Source organism: Chaetodon trifascialis, chromosome 5 (genome assembly GCF_039877785.1).
Source record: "Chaetodon trifascialis isolate fChaTrf1 chromosome 5, fChaTrf1.hap1, whole genome shotgun sequence".
NCBI lineage: Eukaryota > Metazoa > Chordata > Actinopteri > Chaetodontiformes > Chaetodontidae > Chaetodon > Chaetodon trifascialis.
In genome coordinates this window covers 25,116,400-25,137,008 of record NC_092060.1, presented here as the reverse complement: position 1 = coordinate 25,137,008, position 20,609 = coordinate 25,116,400, and the positions used below count along the sequence as shown (strand labels likewise).

The window sequence follows — 20,609 nt, the reverse complement described above, 5'->3', positions numbered from 1 at the left end:
TCTCAGACACATCCATCCACATTCAGAAAGGACATGGGTCAAGGGGTGGAGTGAGGGTAAGATGTTGTTGTTATGTGGGAACTTTCTTCAGCTCAGCCTCATTTCTTGCATATTCCACATTCTGCTTGAGACACTGAATGCAGCTTAAAGGAGATCTTACTCCAGTGCTGGACTAGCATGTGCAAAATTTACCACGGGGGTGTCAGGAATTTCAATCTTTGCTTCCAAAACAGACTGGCAGCCTGGGGCCAAAGTGGGGAGTGAGCAGGATCCCTCACAGTTTTTTTTTTTTTTGCACTGGCAGTATTACCCTCTTCATTCTGAGTGCTCCATCTTTTCACTGGGGTACATCTCTCTTTAATGTGACATCTTCCAGCATGTAAAGATCCACTGTCTTGGACAAGGATGCCAACAGTCTATAAGCAACCGTTGCTTGATTTTGGGGAATTCTTGTGTGCCAGTGCTAATAGTGGGAATGCCTGAGAAAAAGTGAACCAGTGCAGCTCCCAAGGAAGGGACGGAGTGCAGGATTATGTCGGCTGCAACGATCACAGCAGCGCTCATCTATTTCATGGTGCAAAGCTCTGGAGTCTTGGCCCTCGGTACAGCATGTTGGGATGAACGGCTATCACGAGCGGGGAGAAACAGCAGCTGTGAAGGTACGTTTGGCTGACACCTCTCCTGCAAATACTGATATTGCCAATGCATGGTACTGAAATAAGTGACGTTTGTCTTTAAACCATGTATGTCTGAAATGTATAACTTGTTCTGGAAACTTATCGTGCTTGGTGGAGAAAAGAGTTAAGATGATAATCCTGACATACTAACAGTATATCTGTGTATAGTTGATACTTCTGATGAAATTGCACAGCAACATGACATCATCACAGGGCAGGTTGGCCAGGAAACAAGAATGACTTTCATAAGGCACAAATAAATAATAGAACATGAGTGATGTTCAACATATGCCTATATATTATCTATACAGAAGAAGAGTGCTACACTGCACAGGCATTTTTTTTAAATATACATGAGTGTTTTTGTTAACTCTGACACTGTATTTGATCAATCCTTTGGATCCATATCAAATGGATTAGTATTACCACAAATTCAGAATGTAAACTTAGATAGATGCATCAGTGATACAAAATCAAGCATTTTTCTTAGTTGCTTAAGATCCCACTGTGCACAAAAGTTCCCCCTCTCCTCTCTATTTGGATATACACCATAACTGACTTCATATGGTAAACAACTATTGTTGTAATAGTTGCCATTATAACAGTAGCCCATGTCACGTAACAACAGAGAGAGAGAAGGTAAAAGTCAGCCTCTCTGCAGCATATGTGGCAAAGTGGACTCAGCAGACAATATAATGCACTGTAGCAAACATTCAGTCAGCTGGTCCGGGCTTGAGTAGGTGTATCTCAGCCTGAGCCCAAGTTCTTTGTGGGATGCCACAAGTACATCAGCTGAAGCTCACAGATGGTGATCACTGAGACCAAAAGGTTATCTTGTAGGAATAGTTTCTGTCAGACCAGACTGCCAGAGTGTAGTTTTATGTCAGTATACATAAAACTAAACTAAATGTACATGAGCATAAATTACTACACATTTTGTAAAATAATGGTATTTTTCCAGTAGCCATTATTCTGCATCCTCCACAGACAGGTCAAAAGGTCATGGTCAGCTACAGCACATTATGCTTTGAGTTGGTTTAGTTTCTACTCCACTCCAGCAGGGTGGATTCTTATCAATGCAAGTGCTGGAACTAGGAGTCTTACAAGAAAGGCAGCCTGAAGCAGCACCTTCTGTGGTTATAACAGCAAAGACAGTGATCCCAACACACCAAGGGTGAGAGTTAGGGGCAACACCAGACAAACAACATAATGTCAGAACGGGTGGGTGGGGCACACAGGTCGCACACCTGGTAAAGCGTGCACCACCTGTCAAGTCTGAGTTTTTATTGCACCAGTCTGAGTTTGAAGATTGTCTGGATACTGCTGCGTGTCATCGCATGGCTCTCTACTATCTATCAAATAAGGCAGAAAAGCTGAAAAATATTCTTCAAAAAACACAGGTGGTTGATGTGAATATAATTTTCTATAATGGTATACTGCAAGTAATTTTGTATAGTAATATCAATATATAGAGATTTCCCCATTAGCTCAATTGAGAATTCCTTTAGAGACAACATAACCAGATGACACCATTTCAAATAATTGAATATGTAATTAACTAATTTTAACTAATTACCTGTTTTTCTGTCACTTTGCTGCCAGATTGAAGAAGTCCTTACTCATTTATGGGTTTTTGTATTTGTAAAAGGGAAAATGTTTGAAAGTACATCTATTCCCAATTCCCAACAGCCAATGAGCTGAGCTTACCAGGTCAAGAATCATGTTGACCACCATGTGAACTTGTCAATTAATGATTCATTGGGATGCCTCCTAGCAACTCGGCACCAGTGGCCATCTGAGAGACATACATTTCATTATGTTGTTTGTCTGGTGTTGCTCATTGTTTTCTTCATTCCACAGAGTTAAGAGCGGTATCCATGGTTGCACATGACAGTGTGATTACCATGATAGACCTGAGCGCCTTCTATCAATAGTAATCCAGACAGCGAACACAGATCACCTCACGGTCCAGTTTGTCAAGATTTAACAGGCTTCAGACCAACAGAATCTATGTGCTATGAAATCTAATTCAGCGTTTTCAAGAACGGACAATCTTTTCCAAATATCACTTTTCTACTGCTTATGTTCATCAGAAATTTGTGATAATGTTGTGTGCTAAAGCAGAAATCTGTGGGAGAAAGTAACACTCATCATTTCAGCCTTGAACTTCATTCATTGCAGAGCATTGTCAGAGTCAAAGTATAATTCAAGCACTATTTGTTGCTAAGGGACAGTGTTTTATTCACAGGCAGCTGAGCCTGCCTTGAACTTCATGCCATTACAGCCATGAAAAGGCTTTTTATCAGAGAATTTGACAAACTACAATTGCAGCTTGACACAAAGAAGGAAAAAGCAGCTATTGAAATGTTGATGAAATGCCATAGTTACGTACCAACATGCCCCTGGGATTCATTTAGTTAAAACTAAAACAAGCGTATACTGTATTATAGCAGTTTTCACATGCATCAAAAACCTGCCCCCATTAACTCGTACACGATTCACGTTTAATTTGGCTCTTGGACTGTTGCTTTGCTGTGTTTAAGGGTCTTAAAATAACTGAATTATTGAGATTCATGAAAGACATGTGGCGTTTTGTTAAGCTTCACAGCCCTTCCTGATATTCGGCCATGGTAAAGCCATTCATCGAATGGACCTTGATGGGAAGAACCAGAGGCGGCTTGTGGCTGGCGTGGGGAGTTCTATCCTGCTCGACTTTCATTTCAGAGAAGCGAAAGTTTACTGGGCTGACAAACACACTGGGGTCATCTACAAAGCATCAGTGAGAGGAGCACACAGACAGGTGGTTATTTAACTACTCTAAAAGATACAAAGTCAAAGAGATCTTTCCTAAAAAGATCAAAACTCTCATATTCAGTTTATCTTTCTTGAGTTTCAACAATTATGCATTGGTCTCAGAGTCAATTAATAAAATGTTAATTTAAATGTTTGTGTTCCAGAAACTGTTTTCATCTGACAAACACATCTCGGGCCTTGCGTTGGACTGGATTCAGAACAGTGTATACTGGACAAGTGGAGAAAAGGGAAAGATCAAGAGAATGGACATAAATGGGAAAAATGAAAGGACTCTTTTAAGACACTTGACCCAGCCAAGTTCTATAACGGTTGACCCCACTAACAGGTAATTTCTGCATTAAACTTTCATGACTGTCATGGTGGTGCTTCTTTTGTCGTGTGGGCGGATTATGAGATGAGTGAAATGACATTGCATTTATTAAAAGAAAAGAGGAGCACAGCAAATGACTCTTATACAACTCCTCACACAGTTCAGACTCCTGACAGTTTGTTTGTGTTACTATAAATATTTCATCTCCTTCCATCAAGCATGGCTGGCACTGAGGTGCAAAATGACAGACTGACTTTCACATACCACCAATCTGTGGTCAAAGATGTATTGGTTCAGTAAACTGACAAGTGGATATGTGAAAGTGAGACATGGCAGGGAAGAATTTACATTTTAACAATAACATTTTAGAATATTTCTACATGGTAATGAAATGCGAAGGGTATGTTTTAACTTCAAAATTACTTTCATACATGTCTACAGACTATCTTACAATTTAGAAAACATTATTGAAATATGATTACAAGGCACAAACATTATGAAGCTGCAGATTTGAGGGGGATGTTAGCATGCATATGAAGAAATGTCCAAATAGGGACATTAGTACAAGCATGTTAGCATCTGTGCAACTGAAAAACACATAAAGTGAATAAATAACTTCCAAAAATCTAGAGAAATTTGGGATTACATCACTGCAAAGCCCTTCCTCACTTTAAAACACATACTGTCTTCTGCAGGTTTCTTTTTTGGCTGTCTGGTGGCATGACTCCGAGCATCCAGCGGTCTGATGTGACCGGCCACACCAAAACTACACTTATTAAAATAGCAGAACAACTGACGGCACTGTCGATTGACCGAGAGGAGAAAAGACTGTTCTGGGTTCAGTTTGGTCTGCAAGGAGAAAGTGCCATTGCCTCTTGTGATTACGACGGGAACGTCCTGCACATCATCAATCAGCCACTTCAGTGAGCATTTGTTGTATTCTGATTACTTGCTTGTCTTTTTATTTTTGTTAGCATCTTTCTGATAAGTAAACTGGGATGAAACATGTTTGCTTCTGTCTCCTTTGATCAGGTCTCAGTCACTGGGGATATCAGTTTTTCTGGAACACCTGTACTACACTGATGCTGAATCTCGTCTTATAAAACAAGTCAACAAATACACCGGTGGAGAGCCACTGAATGTCAACATAAAACCAATGGCAAAACCCCCAGTTGATATTAAGGTGGTACATCTCCTAAACCAGCCAATGGCAGCCTCCCAATCATCATTTCCAGGTTACACTTACTTACTTATAATTAAATGATTTTAGATAGGGCTAAAATGGCAATGTTTTAGTAATAAATTGCTGTAAACCTTTTCAAACAGGCTGTGATGAACAGAGTGGAAATTGTGTGAACGTGTGTTCAAGTCTAGCTGAGCAAGGGACATGTCAATGCAGTGAAGGCTTTGTTCTCAGTAAGCAAGGCACACACTGTGAAGGTTGGTATCTACGTCACACACACACAAACGACGACATAAAGTAGAAATAAAGCATGGAAAGACACTAAAATACCAGCATGAAGTAAAATATCACAGAAAGGTTATATAGCATTGTATTTCTCTGTGCCATAGATGTGAATGAATGCGCCTTTTGGAACCACGGCTGCTCTCTCGGCTGTGAAAACATCCCAGGCTCATATTTCTGTACCTGCCCGAAAGGATATGCCCTCCTACCGGACAGGAAGACATGTCAAGGTACAGTGAAAACATGTTAATGTTGATCATAAAACCAAGTAGAAAACTAGTAGAAAATACACAAACTGCTGAAGATATACAGCCATAAAGATAATAAATAAATTCTCACTTATTGCTTTTAAAGATTGTGAATTCACTGCTGGATGATGTTGACACCATCAATAAAATTGCCTCAAGCCCTTGACTGATGAGAACTGGATTAATGTAGCATTCGATATGACACCATGAAGCAGTTTTGTCCTTTATGTGAAGCTATGTTAAGTGCAGTGTGAAGGGGAACTGAATAATAAACTGGAAAAGGACAACAGTATTTTTTTCTTAATTTTCTGTGTTTCTGAAGCATTCTGGTCTGAGCTGAGCTGCAGAAATCATATTCAGTGAAATAAGATTTGTTGTTTTTTTTGTTTTTTTTTTAAAAAGGCCATGCTAGCAGTTGGTTTTGGTTGGCATAATGAACGTGGCTCTGGTTTCACATTAGATCCTCTTCTTTTTGTGGTGCTATGAAAGGTGGCATTTGTCCCCCAGACACTACTTTGACCCTGCACAGCCAAGAAAAAGGCTGGGTCATATGCTAGACACCCTTGACTAGACGATGCAAGCAGCCAATGGTGTGTCAGGTTACTTGGGTCAAAACACTGACACTTTGTCACTAAAGGCCTAGCAGTACTGAGGCGGAGGGGCACTGTGAGTTAGATGGAAGCAGCGATAGCACATTGAAGTCAGTAAAAGCTGTTACATTTTCTTCATAGGTTTAGACCACTATATTGTCCAGTTTTCTGATAAAAAGCACTTAAACATAAGCTATTTGGAGGCATTTGGATTGTTTCCCTCATCCAGGTATTCCATATAGCTTTTCTACGTCAGCCCGTCCGCTCATTCCTCGCTGTCATAATGCAGGTCTGTTGTCTGCAAGCGTAACAATACATTCTTTTTAAGTGAACAGATACCTCAGACAATCTAATATTTTGGCACAGACGTATGCATTGCAGTCACGAGGGAATGTATAGAAACTTAGCAACTTAAACAAACTGGAAAAATCTGTATTTTGTCAAGGATTTGGTGCTTTTTTTGGTTATTTATATATGTTTTACTAAATTGCTGGTGAGTTTGCCCTGATATCATCGTGTCTACACAGTGATTACCTCTATAATGTATTAAAACACATTATGGACACATCCTAATCTCTTCTCTTCTAATCTCGCAGTGATGAGGCAAAGAGAACCAGCAATGGCTCACACACACAATGAGATTAGATGATGAGGTGACATTTGCAATAGGGAACATATCTGGTCAGCAGCTTTGTCTGTCTAAGCCGTTTAGCAGACAACCTTTGCAAAGGTCCCGAAGAAAACAAACATGCAGCCAACAGGCTAGACAATGGAGATGACAGAGATTACATACATGGAGGAGGATCTAGTCGGCTGTTTAGGCCTTTTGTTTTTGACTCAATGGGAACAAATGGGAAAAAATGATTTGCAAAACATACATAAACATAAAAACAGCAGGTTGTCCAATTTTTAGCTGTATATTAAGTAAATTTTTACAGCAAAATCTAATCATCTCTCATGTTGTCTTTCATTTGATCATTTGTCCAAAGTACAGTACTGAGTGGGTGAAAGGGCACATTTTGTTTTTACTTTATCAAAACATAACTGCAAAAAGCTTGCTAGCTGGAGCAATAATTTTACCCTCTACCACAGTAACAGACACTGCAGCACTTTCACATTAGATTCACATCTAGATGAGCAGCCTCTGTATACATGGCCCATATTAACAGGTGCAGGAGATCCCGCACTCCTGTGAGCTAACATTACCTCACTGTGTGCCCTTTGACTGCATTCTCATCACACTTTCGCCTATCTTGATAGGGTAAAAGATGACTTCAGAAAAGGATTTCACCTGAGAAGGGCCTAAGAAGCTTGTAGTCCATCTGGCTCTGTTCGAATCTACAACCTGCTGAGCCCCAAAATAACCTGGAAAACTCTTGAACAATTAACATCCCTTTGAGCTTGACCCTTAATGGACCGTTGTATGACATTTCCGTTTCTGTGGGTTCAACTCGCATAGCTTTAACTGACCAGATTTGTACCATTTTTAATACAATGGAAAGGAACAGCGTTTGAAGATATACATTTTCTTTCCACAATCAGAGATCGTACCATGTGAAGGCAACATCAGCAGGTGTGGCCATGGATGCCTGACAACAGACGAGGGTGCTGTCTGTGTGTGTCCTGAGGGATCTGTACTACAGGAGGATGGACAAGCCTGCACTGGTATGGACTATAGTACACTTTATCAGCTGTCTCCTCTGACCCTAAGATCGACCTAATATTTAGAATTTTATGCAAATTATGTAAAAAAACAAATACTAAAAAATTGTCAATGATTTTTTAGTTTTCACAAATACATCAGTTCAGAAAGTACATGCTTAATTATAAACATTCCAGAAATATAAACATACTATAACAATACAAACAACTGAACTAATAACATTAAGCTATACGCTGCAGTAGTGAGGGATGTCAGATGTGTGGTCAACTGATAAACTGAGCAAGACAACAGATATTGTAGCTATTGGATTATCTCTAGCTGTCTAAATATCTTGAAAGTAAGCACTGGCTCAAGGTGGTCAAACTGAGGTCAGATGATCAAAAGCCTGACAGCGCAGCAGTTCAGCAACCAGGAAGCTCTGCATTACTGCTCGGCGGATAGCGATTATACAAGTGATGAAATCAGTGTAGAGTCAGACTTCATCAGTGAAGACGGGGGTTTTATTAATTTGCCTAGATCATTAGAATTCTTGCATATTTTGTCAGCTTAAAAGAAGTATTCCCTCGTCACATATTCAAGGCAGCTTCCTGGTACGTAATGCACTCATATGGAACACTTCCTAGCTTCACAACCAGCGGAAATACTGTCAAGAAAGCCGCCTTTCTCAAGTATTTAACCTGAATAATTAAATAAGAATTTAAAACATAGCTTCCGTTTTAATGTCCTGTCATAGAGAAATAAGGAAAGCGTCTTACATCACATTCTCATTTTCGATTACCAGTAATGGGATTAAGTAGAATTACATTAAACATACTGTACGGGGCTGAGTCCCGTTAGAAAGTTAGAAAATGGGGCCTCTATGTGAAGAACAGAAGCCTATCTGTGTGTGTCGCCGTTGCAGGCTGCTCGTCTGCAGACAGAGGGGGCTGCAGTCAGCTCTGTTCTCCCGTCACCCCTAGTGGGTGGCAGTGTGGTTGTTTGCCTGGCTACCAGCTCCACCAAGATGGCAAGCGCTGCATTGCGCCTGGTGAGTCATACCATGGCAACACAGTCAGCTGAGATGGTTAAGCCCACACAGACAAACACTCTGCATCTATCTAATCTTACAGTCTGTCTTACTGCTTCACAAACACACTGCAATTGAAATAAAGGTAAGAATAACACGGTAAAATGCTAATTTTAAGTTTACTGTGTTCACTTCTACCACAGTACATCTTATCATTAAATAATGTATTCTGATTGTTCAGGACCACCACCTTATCTACTAGTTGCCAATCTAGTGGATGTACAGCAAATTAATCCTGATGGGACTGGGGATCAAACCCTTGTGGAGGAGCCCAGAGGAACCATCATAGCTTTGGACTATGACCCTGTGCAGAGCGATGTAAGATGAAAACCTACTTAATCTTTATTTTGTTTCAGATTTCAGAAATATGAACTAATATAAGGTCTCACGAGTTTGGTGTTAGGTCGACCAGATTCAGGTTTTGGTGAAGACGCCTAGTGCCACCTAGTGGACAGAGACTGTAATTTGAAGGACTGTAGGGTTCACCAATGTTTTCTCTTCTTATTGGTTATTATTACTGCTTTTTATGCTTCTATTACAGAACATATTCAATGTTTCACTGTGTGTCTCTTTTATGTATGAATGTATTTCTTTATATATTTCTTGTATGTATTTTGAAGGTGTACTTTGCTAGTACAAGCCAGAAGACAATTGAGCGGGTTGATTTGAACGGTGGGTCCAGAGATGTTCTTGTCTCTGATGGTTTGGACTCTCCAGAAGGACTGGCGATTGACTGGGTCCACCGCAGGATGTACTGGACAGATAAAAGGTGCGCGGTGTGCTGTTTTATATCGGACATTTGCTTTTCTATGTGTTTTTAAGTTCTGTTCATCTACTTAGGTCTGTTTTCAATCAAACGTCAAATTAATGCACAGGGCATTTATCTGATGTTTTGAGAAGGTCCAGTGAGTCCAGTATATGCTAATGAAAACATAATAATGAATATTATATGCGATTTCTGCAAATAGATCGCCCCAAAATCCTACACAGTGGACCTTCATGAGTACTTTCTTAAGTTGTTTTTATAGTACATTTAAGTAAATAAGTAAGAATATCACAATCCCTAAGGTTTTTCTTTTCTGTTTTACACTTCTCAATCCTTCTTTCCTCCAGCCAGTCAACTGTTGACTGCAGCAACTTGGCTGGACTGAACAGAGAAACCATTCTAAGTGAAGAGCTGGAAAAACCAAGAGGAATTGCAGTTCATCCTTTGGCAAAGTGAGTGTGGTTGTATGTGCATGCTAGTTTCAGAAATGACTACAAACAGCAACTCACCAAGAAGGACTCAGTCAGACATGACTAAACAGCAGTGCACTCAGTGTGTGACTTTTTCAGGAAACAGGACAAATCGTCAGTGTCTCAGTAGCAGCTACACTTTGTGATTCATGGCATATTCACATTATCACAGGAGAACAGCTTTTGTATGTGGTGCATTGCAACAACATTGCGTGGCTGCCCATGGTGGTCTGGGGATGTGCCCAGAGTTTACATTTGTTCAACCCAGACCCAAGCGGCGCTAATCTTTGTGGGTCCAGTAACTTCTAACCACTGCTTGAACTGACACATGACACATATCAAGACCAGAGAGAAAAACTAGGCAGTCACATCACAAAAAGACTGTAGATAAGACATCCAGGGTTGTTAGAAAAACACTGTTTGAAATGAAATGTAGCTAGCTACTGCTAGCAACATTAACATTGTAGCTCAGGTGGAGTTGCTTGGTACAGCGGCACCAAGAGTTCTGGTAATAGTAAGAGTGGTATACTGTGCTAACCAGGCCGAAAAGACTAATATATTACTATATAACCATTTTACCTTCCACATCTTTTACCCCAAGAACATTGTCCCTTTTACTTTCTCAATAAGCAGCTTCAAAACTTGAAAGTTTGCTTCAATAACAGTCAAACTGATCAGCCACATGTAACGTACACTATTTGTGATTATGAACACACTGGAGGTTCTGTGGAAATGATATCTCCGATGCCAAATTGACCCTGCTCTCTTTGTTTTTCTTAATTTTTGAGGAAGTTGTTCTGGACCGATATAGGCGCCAGGCCCGCTGTGGAAAGCGCCTCTTTGGAAGGGAAAGACCGGGCCGTCATTGCTAGCACCAACCTTGTGTCACCAAGCGGCCTGACCATTGATTTCACAGAAGATCGTCTGTTCTGGTGCGACCAGAGGACGGGCCTGGTGGAGACAGCTGCCCTGGATGGTTCACATCGACAGGTCCTGTCAGAGAACCAAGTAGGTGAGGCTTGTGTGACACACATGCACAAGTTCACTGTGTTGACAAAAAGCGGGATTATAACAGTAAACCACAGAAAGATTTGCTTGTCATTAAGGCAAAGTAGAACAGTAGATGCTAACCTCAGCCGGATAATGTGCATTTTGGTGTGACTAAAACAGAGCTGAGTCAGACAAAGTTAAGCTAAGGCTCACACCCTAACTGAACTTGGGATGTCCTAAAGCAGCTGTACATGGAGGAGAAATGAAAAATTGTGTGCACTCTCATTCGCTGACGTCCCAGTTAACTGCCCAAAACAACTGTAAACTGTTTTCTTGAAACGCCATTCAAATATGTTAACCAGTGCTTTCACAGTAGTCCCTATGACAATATTAAAACAAGACACCGAATAGTTCTCACCTAAAAGCGCTGACTGAATGCACGTCTTTTTCCCTCTATTCCACTTCATACAGGTCGACCTTTTGATCTTGCAGTGTTTGAGGACAGGTTGTGGATATCTGATCGGGAGCACCGGCTGCTGAGGAGCATACACAAGCGGACCGGGAAAAAGCTGCAACGTATCCATGGCAACATGGTCCAACCGGCATCCATTGTGGTGGTTCATCCCCTTGTTAAACCAGGTACAGAGAGACAACAGGGATTCGACACTACATTTAGCAATTCTAGCTTCAGCGAAACCAAAGGATAGTAAAATGATCTCGAGCTGAAAGATTCTAGTTTGGGATAATATACTCTGCTTTGACTGTTAGTGCTTGTGTTTAAGAAGATTAAAAAATATTTCCTATGCAAAACGCTGACTAAACAAGTTTCTAAATTAAGCTGTCAAGCAAGTCAAATAAATATGGGTAGAAAAGCAAATCGAAACAAATGAGACACAAAAAATTCAAACATCTTTAAAATCCATGATCAGGCTTCCTTTTGTCATTGTGCATCTTCAGGGGCAGACGTTTGCCTTCACCTTAATGGAGGTTGTACCCAGGTGTGCGAAAGCAAAATGGGATTCGCCCACTGCTCCTGTCTGTCACGCTACATCCTATCAGCTGATGGAAAAAGCTGCTTGCCTACTGATGCTTCGAATGGAACAGCAGGTGATTCATTTTAAACTACTTGAGTAAGAAGTAAAACTAAAGCTAAGACTTTGACTAAGAAGTAAACCTGTCTGATGGTGAATGTTTATGTTAACCATATGCATACATTGTGTAGAATCTGGAGACCGCGAATCCACTGATTTAACGTCTCTAAAAAACAAAACATTCAACGATGAGAGCACACCCCTGACGACACCTGGGCTGTCAACTGATAAAGTGGAGGCTAATTTAGACTCTGAAGTGGGCAGTGAGTCGATGCTCTTCACAGACAAGATGGTTTCAGGTAACAGTGTACTCCTAAAAGCCAAGTACTGATACTTCTTCCAATCAAAGATCTTACTCTAACTAAATGTTGTGATTCCATATGTCCCCTTCTCTGTCAGACCAGAATGAGTGTTACTCACTTCGCTGTGATGTAAATGCACAGTGCCTGCTGAACGCTGGCAGCCCATCCTGTCTATGTCTGGAAGGTTTTACAGGTGATGGACACTTGTGTGTGGGTAAGTATTTCTGATCCTGTACTGTAAATGTGTATGGGATGAAGTAACATATCCTGCAGAAAGCTTATGGGATTACGTTTGATACAGAGACACTTTCATCTCAGCGACTGTAGCAGGGCTTTAAATTGAACGTTTTGGTATAGGCGACAGCGCTGGGAATGGAACTTTTCACAGAGGTAGAGCTGCTCTGGAAGCAAAGATAATCACAATATTTAAGATAAACATTAATGACAGGGGCTAATGCCAAAATGTCTAAAAGCCTTAAAATAAAAAAGCCTTCAATAATTCAAATTATTATTAGACATAGCTACAAACTAATTTGGTGGATAAAACAATACTTTCATTGTAACGTTGAAGGAAATTTTCATTTTCATGAGCTGCTAGTATAAAATAAAGTTTTGATATTTTTAATACTGGAAAAAAATAGGTATCTTCTCCTTGTACTTTGGATATCGATGAGTGTAAACAGGGAACTCACAAATGCAGAATGCCAAAATGCCGTGGGAAAGTAGCTCTGCAAGTGCCAGGCTGGATACCACGGCACTGGCAAGACAAGTCGAGGTGTGTCTTGATTATTTACTGCACATCCAATTCTAAGTACCACGGTTACAAGTAGAATATTAGGAAAAAAAAAACTGTGTTACTGAAGACAGGATTAGTGTACATTCTCTCACTACTGATCATCATGCGTACTATTTAAAGTGGTGAGAGATTAGGCTGAAAAACAGTAAAATAGAGGCTTATATCAGAATGAATCAGTATAGCTAACACTAGTGCCACCCAAGTATCTATCATTACTGGGATGTAACATAATCCCTTTCATTATACATGGAGTACAGTGTTTATCTAAGTCACTTCAAAGGAAGACGAGTATTCTAAGGAGAAGACTATAATTATAGGTATTAAAATTAACAGTGCCTTATTGTACATTTGTCTGATTTAATGAAAGTATATCCCTAATCCTCTCAAGAGCTGGAGACCACATCACCATGGGTGACGACCAGCAGCCCTGCTGATGTCACCACCCCGCACAACAACACTAACTCGGTAGAGAGTTGCCCCTCCACCCATGAGGCCTACTGTCTGTACCAGGGTGTCTGCTTCTATTTTCCTGAGATGGAGTCCTATGGTTGCAAGTAAACAACCCCTCTTCTGTGTAACCCCCCTTCAGTTTGACCTCTGACCTCCATGTTTAACAGTTTACTGCTACCTCATGTCCAGAGGAGGCGCGTGTGAGAGATGCTCGCTTTCTCAAACTGACATAATTTAGCCTGTTTTACAGTAGATGAGGTCAATAATAAGCTGCTCTTCATTGTTTCCAGAGAGTTTACATTGATCGGTTGCACACTAAAATATGCAGCAAACTGTAACCACAAGAATATTTAAGTGTACTCTGGGAAGCATTTTCCTTTTCAAGCAGCACTTCACAAATGCTTTGGAATAAAATTCATCATCATAAAAGGCCAGCATTGTTCAAAAGTATGAGAACACCTCCTGCGCCACATATTGCAGGCTTTCTGGTGTCTTGTCTTTTATCACTCCTGTTATTTACTACAGCTGACAAGCAGTAGGTGTCACTGTTGCTCCATGATTTAAGCCATTGCCTTATGACAAAGGGGCTATTACAGTAGGACAGGCAATTCAGAATTTACCCTTTTTGTCTATATACACATGAGCAAAGAAACAAGCAAAGAAACACGTTTCAAGTTGGTGAGCACCAACATTTTGTGAATGTGATCTTAAATATATCCAGCTCTGACAGATCCTGTACAAGAGACACTGAAATCTATTTTAAAGATAAGGTGCAGTGATCTACCTTTCAGTGTTCAACATCACAGCTCATTATGTATATTATACTCTTAACATAAAGTCTGTAACATGTATTTTGCTATGAATTTTGTCTGGCCTTTATTCATAATGTAATGAAAAGAGATGTATTATTCTCTTTAATGTGTCATATGCAAGTTGAATTCTTCCAAAGCACACTCTTACTTGGTCAATAATAGATACTAATGATGAACTACGCAATTATATTGTTTGCCTGTTTCCATGTACTCCTGCTGCACACCTGAACACAAAATATTTGCTTTTATGTATAACTTTAAACTTTAAATTGTGACTTTGCTGAACCTGTTGCAGTTGTGTATCAGGCTTCATGGGGGAGCGATGTCAGTTCAGTGACCTGGAGTGGTGGGAGCTTCAGCAGGCTGAGGAAGAGAAGAGAAGAAACGTGGTCATTGCGGCCTGCATGGTGGTCCTCGTTTCCCTGCTCTCCATCGCCGCCTGTGTCACCTACTGCTACGGGTGAGAGGGGAGGAGGGGAGGAGGGGAGGAGGGGAGGAGGGGAGAAGGGGGAGAAGTGGTAAATTAGGGGCAAAGCATTTAAGACTGTAATGTAAAAACGAAGGAAGGAAAAAAAAGGATGCAAGGAAAAATGAAAGGAATATGATGAGGAAGAAAAGGTAGTAAAAAAGAAATGATTGGAAGAAGTCAAAACGAAAAGAGAAAAAAAAGTCAGGACAATGCACAGAAGAAAAGCAGGTAAAACAAACCACAGTGGAAATCAGTGGAGAAGGGAGGGAAATCCATTCAAACCAGAACATGATGTTTCATTTACAGTAAAAGACTCAAAGAATGTGCAATGTAAAAGGGACAAGTGTGAAATATTTTCCCCGCTAAAACATTCGATATTCGGCCTTTAAGAAAAATTTAACCATTTGCTCAAAACTATATTCCATATGTATGGAATTGTGGTTATACCTAAAAACAGCATGACTTAAAACCAACCTTGTCTAGACACAGTGACATACTAATGTCCCCAAGAGTTCAATTCCTAATGGTTTTATGAAAAAGGTTAGAGTCTTGTTATGGTCTTAAGTGGGTTTTATAGGCTTTTCCACCCTAATGGCAAACAAATCATGATAATCTGGGAATAGTTCCGCAGTGTAAATCTGAACATATGTCCTGAGAGCATAGGGCAGCACAGATAGCCAGGGAGGAGCTGCTCCAGCAATATATGAGCTGACAGCATTTAGAGGTGTCTATCAAACCCATGGTGGCATGAGCCGTGTAATGTAGGTGTCTCAGCATGACAGCAGTGGGTCGCAAAGCAGATCACCAGTGGAACGAATGGCTGCACGCAACTCTGGTTAGCTGAGAGGAGCATACGTAAACTACTGTAATCCCTCCTCCCTTTTATTTCCACCTGAGCTGTCTCTAAGTAGCTGATTTGTTTTACGGGTGTTTCGCTGGCTTACAGACAAGGCTGTTGGCATTCTCCACCCTTTTGACTCACAAAGCACACCCCTCCTCTCCACCTACTACATCCTAACGTTTGGAGTCTTGGTTCCCCTGTGGAAGTGGCACGCTTTCAATTACATGCTTGGTTTAGCTTGTTCCACAGCAATTACACATAAAAATAGGTCATTTCTCAGCTACAAAATGGAGCCGCTGAGGTATGACCCCAGTGGAAACGCTACATGGCCGCCAATAGCTTTGTCTCAAATTGCCTTCTGCACTTGACTGCAAGTGCACTTGCGCAGTTTTTGAGTCTGGTGGTTTAGTTTCCTCTGCAAGACACGCACATGCATGCATGCATGCATGCGAAGCATCGTACAGTGCACAGCGATATGGGTTAAAAAAAACTTGCTTCTCATGCTTTGTCGTTTCAGGCTCAAATATGCAAACATATCCACTAAAAGCATAGACATACACACAGTCATTGGGGGGATTCATCAATAAACCCAAATTTATGTCTTATGTCTTGTGGTCAAAAACTACTGAAAGCTATTGAAACATCTGAAATGTTTTGCAGTTTCTGGTCAGAACACAGACTGGTGTATGCTTTGCACAAAATATGCGTGTGAAGGTAAAGGCAGAGGGCATTACACTGTTAACCGAATACAGGTCAATTTTATATTTCCAACCACGTAGAATTTGCGTGAGGGCCATCCCTCAACTTGATAACCATGTAAATGCCACGTGAGTCTGTGAATATTGACGTTACTTTGTGTTGAGTGAGTTTGAGGACCCTTGGGTTCAATAAATAAATTTGAATACCGCATGTGTGTTTTTACTGTCTTCCACACAGAGCTAGGAAATTCTTCCACAAACAGCCCTCAGTGGATAATGTGAGTGAGACCAGCGTGACAGATGAGAGCATGTCAGAGTCCACTACCACCAGTGTGCCTCGGGTAGGACCTTCATCACTACACTGTGCCATAAATACATCTTTAAGCATAGGAAGTCATGAAATGGACCAAAGGTTTATGTGATCCTTGCAGTCTTTGCACAACATACTAGTTAACTTCTATTCAAATCAATACAAATTCAGTACCATTAAATGCAACTTAGTTGGTTAGTTGGAGATGCAATGACAAGATAACAAATAGTTCTAAAAATGCATACAGAAACTCATAAACTCTTTATGAATTACTGTATGAATCTGCAGTTCTACATGGTGGTAGAAAATGGTGTGGAAGGAATGGTCATCCCTGCTATGGGCTGTCCCCGGAGAGCTGTCTGCCCATCCTGCTCTTCAGAAACAGGTAACTACAGCATAAGCGCCCCGGCATTCATCTTTTCAGACAGTGTAATTACTCCTTTTCCTTTATGCAACTAGACAAATCTGTAACTATGCTGTGATATTTTGATTGGAATTTAACTTCAAAGCTATCATGTTTTTTGCCAGGTGACAACCCCGAGTCTGAAGAGCCGGGAACACTGTCCAAACACAACAGAGGGTATGAGTGCTCCATGGTGTCTGCTGTTGTCATGGAGACCAACCAACCCTCAATCCATCACTCAAGTCCATCATTGTCAAGCTCATATCGCTCATATACGTCTTTCAAACCACCGCCGCTCTCCCAGACTCCCAGCCCAGAGTCTGTAACTGTAACATCTGGCTGATGTTCAAACTGCAAATTCACAGCTCCATTCCAAAATGAAATACCTCACACATGAAAGAAATGTCACGGAAGACGTTACCTATCTAACAATTATTTGTGACATTTTTGAATCAACAAAAATCTCGTTTGCTACCCTCAACCGTAGATTTCTATTACACGCACAATATATTAACACCAGGCTAGTTCATGAAAGCTAATTTAAGCACAGGTATCTGGAAGCATTACCAAGAGTAAATCGTATGGTACACAGAAAATAAATTCTATTCTAAGATGTAGTGACAGCAGTTTGTTTGACAAAGAAAAAACACTGGATAGTTGTTAACATGTTCATGTTCATAACATTAAACTGCACCAGAAGTAATGCAAGAAAAAGGAAATTACAGTTAATTATAGTTATAGACCTAATAAAAATGTTTTGTAGCAGTATTTGGAATGACACTCTTCTTGCAGCTGGCAATAGCAATATTTCTGTAAAAAACAGAAGTGCAGTATGTGTTTGTTAGAAAGTTACAAAGTAGATCTAAAGTATATTATGATGTGTAAGTGTTGAGAAAGGTCATGTTGGAAAAAATGAGGCAACAAATCACATATACAAACTGAGAAACAAGCAAACCAAGACTACAAATTCTGATCACAATTTTAACAATGAGCCATTTAAGAAAAACAGCTTGATGTCTGTTTGACCAGCATAAAGCATCAATACTAGTGTTGCATAAATACTGCAGGCTTAATTTACATTTTATTTTCAAGCCAAGACAATTTTATTTCCATAGCTCAAAATTCCAAATTTCCAAAGGTGAGCACTGATATGTCCAGTCCACACAATTCATCTGCAAAATAAACTTTGCACTGCATTCAATTTCTTTTAATTATCAAATATCTGAACACCCTTCTCAAACTGCGAAAAGAAGACAAAGAACAGCTCGCTAGTTTTATAAAGGGATGCCTCTTGTTTGTTCTTTAGAAATCATTTCCATGTTTTCCACATTTGTTCTATATTTCATGGAACAGTTGGATGTGAGCAGGATTTTCCTTTAAGGATACTGTATTTAACTTCATGGAGGGCTTGGTTGGGTGCAGTGTAACATTTGACTAAATTAATATTCAACACCAACACCTTCATAGTCAGCACTGAGCTGTGTAAAAAAAAAAGTGTTGCTCATCTTACCATCAGCTCAAAATAATTAAATGTAATGTAAACATACAAAGACTGAAAGTGCACCCTATTCATCTGCCAGATGACATTAAGCCGAGGATGACAGCTAGAACGTCAGTGCATTAACTCAACTCATCTAACCTGGCAACCGTGACACTGTTAACAAATTGTATATTTATTTTTCTACAAAGATCGAGGTATGATTTCTTGTGCCAAAGCTCGAGTTAGAACTGTGCTCTTAGAAATAAGATGAGGGTAAACTGAAGTGGATGGCTGACTGATTGCACTGGTTTGGAAAGGGAAGGCATTTTGCTATTGATGTCTCAATATCTAATTTCTTTGCATGGAAGTTTTTATATCTAAACGAGAAAAACACTGGCTATATTTATTTGAGGAGCACAAACAACAAAGAGCATTTTTATTCGCACTGTATTCAGCTCTGATTACGCCGTATTTTCAGCACATACGTATAATAACTGGAATCAAAAAAATTGCAAGATGAAGCTTGTTATTATTTCCATCAATAAAATTATATCCACAAAAGATATGCCGTCACCATTACCATTACTAAATGTTTGCAGTTTTCTTTACCAAGCACTTTTCTTTGCACAATACACTTTTCTAATGACATTTTTTTCTAATTGAAAGATTATTTTGGCCATTCATAGCTCATCTGTCTGGTCACACCCCATCACACTCTTCTTCAAAGCTCTTGCCTTTGCTCCATTGATGATGCTTTTCTATCCTCCACCAAATCTAACGCTCTAGTGATGTTGGTACCAATGCTGCCACCCTCCACCACCACTACCCCATCTGTCTATTTCTATTTCTATCTCTGTCTGTGACTCTGTCTCAAGGTTGACTGGGAATTGTTAATAGAACGACCCGCAGCCTCTTTGTTTCGAGGCACTGGCAGAAAACAAAGCACTTTAACTCAAAAACCATCAGGGGCCACATCGATATTGATTTTCCTGGCAAGACACACTTATCTATATATTGGCCTCCATTAGGGCGAACAGATAGGTTAGGGCACCACTCTAAACAGCAGCAGATCAGCCTTCAAGTAAAGATGAAATTGGGCCCAGTGTCAATTTATCTTGTATTACTCCTCAATTGGGGCAACAGGGGGTAATAGAGTCACTGACACTGTAAGTAACAAGGGCCTCAAGGGGACTCTGGTGTGCATTATATTTGGAAGTGGCACTCTTTTAAATGCTTTTAGAAATACATACTTAGTTGCCAGTTTCTTCGGTATGCCAAGCTTAAACGAATGCGGCCTAATACAACAGTCCTAGATTATAATGATACAGAAATGTTGTATTTAGCTTACTCTCATTGATACAAATGGGGTGGAAAAAATAATATAAACACATCTCTGCATAATGCAGTACAACCTGCATCCTCCAAAATGATCAGAAAGTTGAATCAACACCTAATAAACTGGCAACTGGCAATGCAGATGCTACCATTTCTTTTTCCCTGTCTGGAATATTAATGTTCTTGTGTTATTGGTCATTGGTCACATACAGTGTACTAATGCTTCACTAGATCTACAGATAATCAGGACACAGGGCATGATCTATTGGTTAACTCCTACTCTACTCCAAAAACCAGATGATCTAAGAACACCTGAATAAAAATCTTTTTTTTTTTTTTGACTCCGTTAACTACTTCACTGCAAGTAGGGATGTCCCTACTGGTTGATTTGGACATGTTTTCGTATCAGCTAAAATGAAATCTAGGAATTTCTTTACTGCACTTAACTGTGTTTTGTAACATCAGCTGTCACTAATTAAGGTTAATTCTGTGAGCAAAATTAAATTTGGCCATTGTGGGTTTGTTTACTCTCTGCAACTGCTGTCTGTACCCGGCCAAAGATT

The 20,609-nt window shown here is 40.1% G+C and overlaps 1 protein-coding gene across 1 annotated transcript; it reads left to right on the top strand.

Moving 5' to 3' along the window:
- The first annotated feature begins 317 nt into the window (after positions 1-317).
- egf (epidermal growth factor) lies at positions 318-18,130 on the top strand. The gene is made up of 22 exons (XM_070963453.1): positions 318-659; positions 3,278-3,477; positions 3,635-3,816; positions 4,497-4,724; positions 4,834-5,036; positions 5,128-5,241; positions 5,374-5,496; positions 7,647-7,769; positions 8,669-8,794; positions 9,015-9,151; positions 9,454-9,602; positions 9,947-10,051; positions 10,858-11,081; positions 11,531-11,698; positions 12,017-12,166; positions 12,282-12,449; positions 12,550-12,666; positions 13,637-13,802; positions 14,806-14,970; positions 16,757-16,859; positions 17,117-17,213; positions 17,357-18,130. Exons 1-22 carry the CDS (start codon positions 533-535, stop codon positions 17,572-17,574), a joined length of 3,393 nt encoding a protein of 1,130 aa, XP_070819554.1. The 5' UTR covers positions 318-532; the 3' UTR covers positions 17,575-18,130.
- Positions 18,131-20,609: the final 2,479 nt, after the last annotated feature.

Excerpts from the sequence above, each read along its gene's own strand:
- egf (XM_070963453.1), top strand. The coding sequence starts at position 533 with ATGTCGGCTGCAACGATCACAGCAGCGCTCATCTATTTCATGGTGCAA. Across the intron at positions 660-3,277 it reads GAGAAACAGCAGCTGTGAAG|CTTCACAGCCCTTCCTGATA; the intron begins GTACGTTTGGCT and ends CGTTTTGTTAAG. Across the intron at positions 9,603-9,946 it reads ATGTACTGGACAGATAAAAG|CCAGTCAACTGTTGACTGCA; the intron begins GTGCGCGGTGTG and ends TCTTTCCTCCAG.